The 11,215-nt window shown below is 62.7% G+C and overlaps 1 protein-coding gene across 1 annotated transcript; it reads right to left on the bottom strand.

The window, feature by feature from the left end:
* Positions 1–1,131: 1,131 nt before the first annotated feature.
* SEPTIN4 (septin 4) lies at positions 1,132–7,510 on the bottom strand (the record flags this gene model as incomplete). Its single annotated transcript, XM_079545260.1, is given in 13 exon segments — positions 1,132–1,191; positions 1,440–1,495; positions 1,498–1,538; positions 2,976–3,138; positions 3,262–3,358; positions 3,720–3,821; positions 4,087–4,204; positions 4,296–4,430; positions 4,671–4,794; positions 5,529–5,615; positions 5,688–5,781; positions 5,957–6,250; positions 7,475–7,510. Coding segments are annotated over 13 exon segments (1,407 nt in total).
* Positions 7,511–11,215: the final 3,705 nt, after the last annotated feature.

Genomic DNA, 11,215 nt, shown 5'->3' with positions numbered 1-11,215 from the left:
TGCTCATCCAGCCTGCAGGTCCCCGCTCATGGGCGAGCTGACACAGGGACCCCTCAGGCTGTGGCTGACACAGGGACACTGCTGGCACTGTCCCTACCGCCACCCAGCCTGAGCCATCCAAACTACGACATGGGGACTGTGGGGCTGAGGCTCAAGCCCACCCAGGGGATACCAAAAACGTTGGCCCAGGCAGGGAGGGGACACGTCCCCATGCCCCCAGCTCTGCCTCCAGCCCTCAGGGCCACCGTGCTGCCTCACTGTCCCCTTTCTTCTTTCCCCATTGCCTGAGGGAAGCGGGGAGTTGGGGTGCTCTGCCAGGAAGCAGCGTGGATGGGGACATCTGGGGGGACACAGTGTCACGATGGACAAGCAAGCAGCCGAAATGCCATCAGGGACAAAGCTCTTGCTGAGCAGGGGGACAGTGATTATTGCTTTGTAGGGCCAACAAGGTGGGGTCAGGTCTCTGCTCACTGTGATTTGGGGTTGGAGGGATGGTGTTTGGGGGAGATGGTGTTTCCTCAGGGTTCCTTGTGCACCAGCCTGAGCCATCCAATGCTCCCATGGGACAATGCTCCGTTGGGACAGGGAATGTGACAAGGACACAGGGCTGGACACCGTTGGTCGTCAGAACCTCCTCTGTTGGCAGGGGAGACCCTGGCCAAGGATGACCTGTGGCCTCCAGGAGCCACTGAACTTCTGTCATCAGATTTCCCTTCCACCCCTATCTTGAGTGGTACAGACCCCAATTTGTGAGACTGGGAGCAGTTCTCTCCTTCCGTCTTCCTTCACAGCATGAGCAGGCAGGGACAAGACCATGGGCAATAGGGCAGTTGTGGCCTCTTGAAGATACCTGGGGTAGGAGGGACACAGAGGGAGCCAAAGCCGTGGGGACAACACTGCGCCCAGCCCAGGGGTTGCAGGAGGGACTGGGACAATGTCTGGGGGAACCTGGGAGGTGCACCCCATCCCCTCGCCATCCCCAAGTCCATAAGGCGACACTGCAGCAGCTTAAGGTGAGAGGTGTTGTTGGTACCGAGTCTCAGAGCTTGGCTGGGATGGAGCATGATGTAAACATTTCTGATCCGCGTGGGGCACGGCCGGAGGAGGAGGAGGAGGGGCTGGGGGAGGGGGTTAGTGGGAGTCCTTCATCTGCTTCTGGATCTTCTGCAGCATCTCCTGCATCCGCCGCAGCTGGAAAGGAACAAAGAGGTGACAACAGGGAAGGTGGCATCACCGTGTGCTGCCCATGGCCACGTCACCTCCCCTGATCAAGCCTGCCAAGTCTGGACCACCAGGAGTTGTGTTCTGGGGCAAAACAAACAATTTTCTTCAAATTCTTCCCCACCTTGAGTGGGGCATTGCAGAAAGGGTGTCCCATGCTGGGGCTGGGGGCAGCACAAGGGGACAGCGGGGGGGAGGAATGGAAGCTCAGTGCTCACCTCTTCATCCTTCTCTCGGATGAGCTTCTCCGTCTCCGAATCCGGCACCGGGGGATGACAGGGATGGGGAAATCCGTGCCGCTCTCCCGTGTCAGCTTGCTGCAGGGCAGAGAGAGGAGGTGAGGATGCTCCCACCCCCCCAGGCTCGAGCTCTCCCAGCTCACCGAACACCTCCAAGCCCCACGCAACGTCTGAGGACAGCACTGTCAACCTGGTGTCCCACAGCTGCTGGCAGTGCAGCTCTCCCAGAGCATCGCTGAGGACAGGCATTGCAGCACAGCGCATCCCCCCACCCCCCCGGGCCACCCTTTTGGGCAGGACTGAAGTGAGCTGAGTCGATGGGTTCTGCCATGACAAGGGCACGGGGAGGGTCCCCATTGGATGACACGCGGTGGGGACATCACTGTCACTCACAGTGGTCACGCGTGTCACCATGCGCCAGCGACAAGCGGAGCGGTGATGGGTTCAGTGAAGCTGACACAGGGGACGGCTGCCCCAAGGCACTGGGGTAGGTGTGGGTGTGCGCAGGCAAGGGCTGGCTTCTGACTGCGTCCTGAGTTGCTTTGGGAAACCACCACCCATTATCACTGCCCCTCACCATTGGGGGTCACTTTGGGAAGGTCACTGGGGATGGAACCAGGCACGGGCCGAGCAATGTCACCAGCCCAGGGGACCTGCCCCAGGGACTCTTCTTAAAGGAGTCAGTGGCTGCACCCTGAGCTGGCTTCACCCCAGGATGAGGCGCTTTGCTCTGTGTGCCTTAGGATGAGACTAAGTTGTGCTGTGCCTGGCGCACCCGTCCCCATGGGCCACTTTCCTGCTGGAGGTGGGTGCTTGGTGACAGTGGCACAGGGTGTCCTTGCCTTGCCCAAATGAGTTGGGTGTCCCCAGTACGAGGGCACAGCATCCTCCCATCGGTGCTGCACCAAGGGCAACCAGCTGCCAATCTGGGCAATGGGTGGATGGCTGCAGGGTCGGCCCAGGAGCACCCCCCCCCCAGTGCTTTTGTGCACAGCCCTTGCCAGGCACAGAAGGACCAAGACAGCATTGGGTACCAGCAAGCACTTTATAGAGGGGCAGGGGGTGCAGCGGTGGTGGCAGGGGGACGGGCCCGTCCCCAGCTCAGTCTGCGGAGCAGTCGGAGCAGCACAGCCGCAGCGCCGAGGGCTGCTTCCTTCTCCCAGTGCACATGGAGAGACAAGCTTAGGGCACCCATGGCCATCACCAGTGACTGCCCAAAGCTAAGGACGAGGTCCCCCGCAGAGTCCCCACCCACACCCTGCTAGCCCATTGGGCACCCAGATTTTGGGGTGCTGAAGGGCGTGCAAGCGCCATCAATCTGGCGATGACGGCAGAGCCCTGGCACCTGCTGCCTGCTCTGCTCCTCCCCCAAAGCCCATAAACACAGGGTTCCCATCACTCCTCCAGCCACCAAGGCGAGGCCACCCACCGTGACAGGGCATCCCATGGACAAGCCAAGGAGAGGAGGGGCTGCCCCAGCCCTCCCACAGCCCAGCCCTGCTCCCAGGCCCGTACTTGCGGTTCCTCTCCTTCACCACCATGCGGGTCATGCTCTGGATGCACTGCGTGCGGTAGTTCTCGTAGTGCGTCTCACGCGTCACATCCTTCAGGTCCTGCATGTGGGTCCTCACCAGCATGGTGCGCAGCTTCACAAAGTCACAGTGAGACGGATTCTCCACTGAGGGGGTGGGGGGAAAAGCAGGGGTCAGGGGACCCCGAATGCACCCGCATGGGGACCAGATCGTGGAGAAGGAGCACGAGGTGCCCCCATCTCCACAGGGACGCGTCCCGGTGACGTTACCTTCCACGATGCCCCAGGGGTAGAGCCGCCCACGGACACGCCGTCCCTTGGCTTCCACCACCGTGTTGCTGCCGATGACAGCAAAGGGGATGCTCTCCTGCAAGGGAATGGTCATAGAATTAGAGCAGGTCTTGGCACTGCTGCTGTAGCCCGCAACCCTCCACCTGCATTTCTCTGTCCATATCCAGCACTGATACTCTGGAGCACTGTCTATGGGGTGGCAGCATCACAGCATGGGTTTTCCTATCCCCATCCCCATCCCTATCCCCATCTCCGTTTCCATCCTCATCCTATCCCTTCCCCCCAAGTTGCAGGTGGAGATGACAAGATCTCCATGGGATGTCCAGCATCCATGAATGTGACATGGCTTCCTTGGCCCCAGGTCCCCTCCAGGACAAGATACCCCCACTCTGTGGGGCTCTGCCCCCTCTCCACAGTGCTGGAGGAACCCAACCCACCTTCAGTGCTTGGTCCTGCAGCTTGAACTCCTCATCCTCATCTGAGTCGCACTCAGGGAACTGATAGATGCGGATCCCATAGTGGTCAATCTCCTCCCGGATCTGGAAGAACACAGCCAGTGCGTGGCAGGGCTCTGCTCCATAGGAAGGGACAGGGCCACACACCCCATGTCCCTCATGCACCCAGCATGCTTGCTCCCAAGTTGGGTGACACAGACATCCCACCACTCGCAGAGAGACACGTCCTTGGGGACTGTCACTGCTGGGAACACAGAGAATGCTCCACACAAAGCCCAGGCAGGGGATTGCAAGAGCCACCAGACGAGAGGAGCAGGAGGTGAGGGGACAGTCCGGGGCAGGACCTCACCTTATTCTTCATCCGTTCCACCTCGGCAGGTGTCAAGGTGTCAGCCTTGGCCAGCACAGGCACGATGTTCACGCGCTGGTGCAGCGCCCGCATGAACTCCACATCCAGGGGCCGGAGGCTGCGGGAAGCCCCGTGAGCCCCGAGCCCTTCCCCGTCCCTCCCATTTCTGCTGCAAGACCCAGGTGGGCAGGGGATGGGGATACCCCTACCCGTGGCCAAAGGGCGAGATGAAATAGATGCAGCAGTGCACGCGGTTGTCCTGGATGTTCTTGCGATTGAGGCCACTTTCATCGCGGAAGTACTGCTCGAACTGCTGGTCAATGTAGTCAGCCACCGGCTTCCAGCTGTGGGGACAGCGGGCTGGGAGGGAGGTGATCACCCCACGGCCCTTCCCCAGCCCCAAACTCACCATCTCCAGGCTCAACGCCTCCTCCTAGGGTCAGTATCATGTCCCAAGGACAGCATAAGCCATAGTATCACCGAGCCACCGGGGGCTGCCCGCACACACATCCCCATCCCCAGATCCCCATCCTTGGGGACGTTCCATTCCCCTCCCCATGCTGAGGATGTGCCCTGGGTCGCACCACTCAGTGTTGTTGACAGCATCACCGAAGCCCGGCGTGTCCACAATGGTCAGGCGCAGCTTGACGCCCTTCTCCTCAATATCCACCACATGCTTGGTGATCTCCACCGTCTGCGTGATGCGCTCTGCAGGGACGGGAGACACGGGGATGGCACTGGCATTCCATGCAAGGGGTGGGGATGAGCAGGATGTGCTCACAGCCACAATGGCACTGCACTCAGCACAATGCCCGTGATGGGACGGCAGTGACACAAGGAGATATCACAGCCCCTGAGTGTCTCCCAGCCCTTGGGGACGTGCGACACCACCAGGCTACCGGTGTCCCCATGGTGACCTGGTCACCATGGGCACCAAACCCAGGCACATCATGGGTGCTTTGTGTCCTTGGCTTTTAAACACAACACCAATGGGAGGCCCTCACACTCTGTCCTCGCATTCCATGTCCCCAAGGATGCTACCATTGTGTGTAGCCATGCATGCATTCACCGAGGCTGCAAATAGCTCCTAGCAACCAACAGAAATCCAATAACTCTGCTGGATCCCGGGGATAGGGACCGTATTTCAATTCACCAGGCCACGTGGCACTGCGCCCCGGACCTGACTGTCCCCAGTGTCCTATGAGCCCCAACAAGCCGGGCTTTGTTCTGCCACTGCTCTGAGACAAACCCATGCCAGAGGACCCTACTGCCTTGGCAGAGCCCCACGCCTGCTTCCTCCTTTGGGGGAAGCCCAAAAGTGACAAACATGGGTGTAGGGGACCGGAGGAGCCCAGCTGGGGTGGAGAGGAACTGCCAGCTCCGAGGGTCATAGCTGGAGATGGTTCTCCAGACCCATCCGTGCCCCCTCCCTGCTGCCCTACCTTCAGCGTTGAGAAGCTTGCGGTCCCTGTACATGTCTGTCAGGAAGAGGCTGTTGACGAGGGTGGATTTGCCCAGCCCAGATTCCCCTGCAGTGACAGAGAGCGGTGAGGGGACACTCAGGTCACTGTCCCCACTCCAGCCACCATGCTGTCTCCTACCTGCCACCATCAGTGTGAAGTCAAAGCCCTTCTTCACTGACTTGCGATGGACCTGGTTGGGAAGCGTGGCGAAGCCCACGTACTCCTTGTCATCCTACAGGTAGAGGGGACATGGGACAGCATGCTCACCATGGGGCTGTGCCCCCCTGGGCAACCCCAACGGGGTCCCATGGGGTCACGGTACCGTAGGACCCCGTGGGTTGGGCGCACACCTCACGGTGACTCCTCCATCCCCTCTACCACCCCTGCTCCCCAGGGGCCCACCGCACCTCAGAGGAATCGTAGGGGTCCAGCTGCCCCCAGGGGCTGCGCGGCCGTGAGGGGCTGGGCGGTGGGGGGGCCATGATGAGCTGCTGGGTGTCCAAAGGTCGGGGGCGAGAGAAGGACCGCACGTCGTGCTCATCGGCAGGCTCCTCACCGGGGGCCCTCCCACAGAGGGGGTGGCCAGAGTCCCGCCGGCCCTCAGGGGGCTCCACTTTGCGGGGGCTGTCGGCAGGAGGGCAGTCCCTGAGGAATTGGGTGAGCTCAGCCTCTTCCGAGTCCTCCTTCAGGAAGCGCTTGATCTGGGGGGGAGAAGGGACGAGGAGAGAGGGGACGGCTGTGGCGGCAGTGCCGTGCCGTGGTGGCACCACGGTGGCACCGCGCTGTGACGGCTCTGCGAAGTGGGAGCCCCAGATCAACACAACATCAGAACCCCAAACCTCCGCTGTCAGCCTCATGCACCCCAAGGCAGGGACACCTTGGGGACAAAAGAAAGGGACAAGAGTGCCAGCCCCGGGACAGGTGTGGGGACAGAGCGGGGACAGCGCGGTGCCATGCAGCAGGGTGGTGAGGGCGCTTACAGCTTGCTGCATGGGGAGGTCGGCCGGATCCTGGCACTCCTGGGGACACGGGTGGGGGCTGTCCCCCCTGGCCCTGGGAGGGCCCTGGACACCCCCACGTTCCTTGGGGTCTTCTGGCAGAACCCCCATGTGTGGCTGTGAGGGAAAGGTGCACTGGGGAGGGAGGAAGACAGCGACGAGAAAGATGAGAGGTGACAGCCCTGGAGCTGAGGAGAACCTTAGAGGGGGCAGGAGTTTGTGCGTGGTTCCCCATGGTCATCACCATAGAATCCCTGGCCCTACAAGGTGGCCCCAAATAGGGGACATGGAGGGCCTTGGGCAGCTCCCACTCTGCAGGACAGCATCTTGGGGTCTCAAGGTGACAGTCCACCGTGGAACACACTTCCCCCCTCCCCTGTCCTATGTCCCTGCCGGAGGCGAGGCAAAGCACGCTGAGTTATTGGGCTGGAAACGAGGTCACACTGCTGCCGGGCCACAGCATGCTCAGCTGCCCCGCACTGCCCAGCACCCCCACTGCCACCAGGATGGTGACAGCGGTGTCCCCTCAAAGGGCTGAATGGCCCCTGCAGTACCCCTCCTCTCCCCCCCCCCATCTTCAGCGTGTCAGCAGCACTCAGTGTGTCCTCACCCTGATCAGTTTGCTCAGGGCATGCTGCCCATCTGAGGACCACACGGGGACAGGTGACAATGTCCTCTGTCCCCAGCCACTCCCAAAACCACTACCCCACTCTCCCAGCAGACCTTGGGGGTCCTCTGCCCAGCACAGAGCCCTATAATAGCATTCTATTAGGGGCTGCACCACATCCTCGGGGACCCTGCAGCAAGCGTGTCCCCAAGCAAGGCTGTCTTGGAGACAGAGCTGCAGCACATTCCCCAGCTCCCACCAGCCAGGTGAAGGCTCCCACTGTGCCCCCCACCCACATCTGCCCCCTCTACCCCCCATACCTCCTGCAGAGGCTGCAGCTCGGGGCAGGTGGCCATGGCCCAGCCGCTGTCACTCGTGGCAGGGAGATGCTGTGAGTGGCACAGGCTGCGCCCAGGCTCAGGGAGGGACAGGAGGGACATTAGCATAACTCCACCCTGCGTGAGCACCCAGCACCCTCAGCACCCAGACACAGCTCTGCAGGGGTGCAGGAGCAGCACAAGGGGCACAGGGGGGCACCGGGATATGGGGAGAAGAGTGAGCCCAGCTGTGAGGCAAGAGAGCAGCTCTGGGGGTGGCAGGGGTCATAAAGCATCACCAGACAAGGCAGTGGGTGGGTGGGAAGAAAACTGGGCTGCCTGACTGCCGTACGCCCCTCAGGCTGAGTAGAACATCTATCCTAAAAGCAACATCTCCTTCCCAAATACCCCCATCCACAGCAAAACACCTCTCTGCTGCCCAGCTCATCCTCAGGGGTTAACCCAAGTGCTCACAGGGCCCCTGCAGGGCAGAAGCCCAAGCTGTCAGGGCTGGGGTCTGCTCCCATCAGCCCGATGCTGATTTGCCTTGATGCATGTCGAGATGCATTGGGCACGGGACTGGGCACGCTTCACTTGCCTGGCTTAGCTGGGAAAGTGCTAAAAAGCCCCAAAGCACCAGGGGGGCTAAAGGGGGAGAGCTGAACCACGGGGATGTAGGTGCAGAGGGGTCCAGTAGAGAGTGATGCTCCACCCCCCAGCACCCCATAACGCAGAGGTGCCACACGGGTTGTCACACTGAGTCCCAGCAGCAGCATCACCACAAGGCCCTGACTATCCCACCTGTGAGTGGGGATTTACAGTGCAGCTCCACGCCCCGTAAGCGGATTACACACCCTGCTGCACACGCCAGCGAGGAGGCATTTGCTGCCTCGTCCCCACCTGCCACCCCGCATCGCACCTTCCCTCAGGTGACAGCTCGAGGGCTGCGAGGGGGGAGGCTGCAGAGCCACTGGGGCGGCAAAACCTGCGCTGGGAGAGCCACCCTGAGCATCCCCACGCTTGGCTGCTCCCCTCAGCCTTCCCAGGCTGCTCTGGGGAAGCTCTGCAGCCAGGATGTGGGCACCCCCAGACCCGCACTGCACTCTACCACTGCATCTCACCTAAAGGTGGCATCCATCTGTGTCACAGCCCTGCACACACCGCTCCCCACATCACAACACCACCAGCACCTTTGCCCCCCTGCAGCCTGCCAGTCCTCTCACCCAACACCTACAACCACTCTGCTCCCTGCAAACTGCAAGAAGCTTCTCCAAAACCCATCTTCATGGCTCCCCATCCCTCCCCCTTAAGAACAAGGAACTCAACTGTCCCTGTGTTCCTTTCCCAAGGCAGCCAGCAGCCACACGTTGCTGAGCTGTGCCGGGAGCTCCCAGCTGCCACCAATACCCTAAAATCAGAATTTCTCACTTCCAACTCCCACCTCCCACCCCATCGGTGGTGGCTCTGTTGGGAAACCCATCCTCGGGCTGCATCTGTTGCTCTTGGGCAGCCCGGAGAGGCGGTGATGGGGCTGAGAGCGTTACCAGGGCTGAGAATCGCTTTGGACGTGGGAAACACAGGTGAGGAGCAGGGCGGAGGGTCGGGCAGTGGGACGGTGCCCGGCTCCGGGCATGGTGATGGCATCGGGCAGAGGACCGCGCAAAAAACTCCTTCCCTTGGTTCAGCCCTTCCCTCGAGGGCATCTTTCCAGAGCCGCAGGAACGAGCGGGCCGGGAGCGCAGGGCAGCACGGCGGTGCCGCAGCCTGGAGGTGATACCGGGGCCGCCCGGTCTAGAAGCAGCGCAGCGCTCCGGTACGGATCGCTGATCGCACCGCAGCCCGGAGCGGGGGGGAGGCGAGCAGGAGCACTGAGCGCGCCCAGAACGCGGAGCGGCCCCGACGTGGCCGGGAGCGGATGGCTCAGCAGCGGGGACGGGGCGTCCCTCGGCTCCGTCCGTCCCCCAGGCCCATCCGGCACCGTTTGGGGAGGGCTCTCCGCGGGACCGCCGCGCTCCTCCGGCCGCCCTTCCCTCCCCTCTCCCTGCGTCCCGCGCCGCAGGAATGTGCCACTCGGTTCCCACGGTGGCCGCAGCGCTGTCCCCACCCTCCCCGGTGCCACGGGGACCGCACTCCCATCGCGGGCACGGGTTCCCTACGGGGACCGCGGGGACCCCTCTGCCGGCAGCGGGGCGGAGGAGCGGTGCCACCGGCGCGGGACGCGGGGCTCCGGAGGAGGGACGTGGATGGACCGCTCGGGGCCGCGTCTCCGGGGGTGACCGAGGGGTGACAGAGGCGTGACAGAGCGCTAAGTGAGGGGTGGCTGTGCTGGGGCAGCCGCTACCCTCCCCGACCCGGGGGTTCCGCAGATAACGGGGCGCAGGTGGAAGTGTTAGGGGGGTCCCGCCTCGATGAAGCACGAGAAGCGTGCAGCGCGCTCCCCCCTCCTGACGTCTCCCGTGCTCCTCCCGTGGCTGTCAGGTCCGGCCGGGTTGCCCCTTTCCCCCCCCGCCCCTCTGCGGCACCGGATGGCCCGGCCCGGCCCGCTCCGCCCCGCGGCACCGTCACCTTCACGGAGGGCACCGGGATGCGGCAGAGCCGGGATGCGACGATCCCGAATCCCGCGTCCCGTGTGTCATTTCCTCCCCCCGCCGTTCTCCTTACCATGGCTGCGGCCCGCGCGGGGCGGGCGCCGACCGGGAACGGCGGCTGAGAGCGGCACGGCCGGGCCCCGCCGCCGGGATTAGCGGAACGGCAGCCGGCGGGGCGGGGCGGGGGCGGGCCGGGGCGGCACCGACGGCGGCATCACTGCTGGCACCGGCACCGGGCATCCGCGATAACGTCTGTACCGGCACCAGCATCGGTGTCGGCGCTTCGTACTGGCACAGGGCGCCGGTACCAAGAACTGTGTGCATCATTCAGTGCACCAGTGCCACGGACCGAGTGCTGGCACCAGGCACAGGGCAGTGGTGTGGGGTAGCAGTGCTGGGAATAGGGCTCCAGCACTGGGAACTGAGTGTGGGGCACCGTCACCAAGGCCTCGGGACAGTGCACCAGTACCGGGTATGGGCAGCAGTAACTGATACCAGGCACAGGGCACCAGTGTGGGTACCCACTGAAGGGTGATGGCACCAGTACTGGGTACAGAGCACCAGCACTGGCACCAGAACCTGGTAGTGGTGGGAGGGGGCAGCCCCAGCACTGCGAATTGGGCGACAATACTGAGTGCTGCTCAGCAGATAGTCGGTACCAGCATTAACACCACTGCTGGAAGACAGCAGGGAACATGCACAGCTCACACCAATGGCAGGCTACTGGGCACTGGTACTGGGAGCGTGAGCGACCCCCATTCCCATCCATGTGGGGCAGGGAGGATAGGTGAGGATGGATGCTTCAATCCTAATCCCTGCAGTCAGCACTCCCTTCTGGGACGCAGCTTTACGGGGGATTACTCGCCGTAATGCTGAGCCCTGCTGCCCGCTGCCCTTCAAGGAGCAGTTCCCCCGGGGACAGTGGAGCTGGGCACTGCTGTGATGAGCTGCTGGTGCTCAGCTGCACGGTGGGTGATGTGCTCAGCCTCCAGCAATGGGAATTTGTCCTCGCCGGAGGAGAATGGTGCCTGGCTGTGTCAGAAGGATGTGGCCGCAGAGCCGCAGCCCGGGCTTTAAATAGAGCATTAAAAGCTGAAGGGATCAGCTGCAGAGCAGGGGGGGGATGCAGCAGGGCAAGGCCAGGCGACGTCGTGGC

Source organism: Tetrao urogallus (assembly GCF_951394365.1).
Source record: "Tetrao urogallus genome assembly, chromosome: 20".
Taxonomy (NCBI): Eukaryota; Metazoa; Chordata; class Aves; order Galliformes; family Phasianidae; genus Tetrao; species Tetrao urogallus.
Note: the sequence above shows the minus strand (reverse complement) of the source record. Positions and strands in the feature narration are given on the sequence as shown.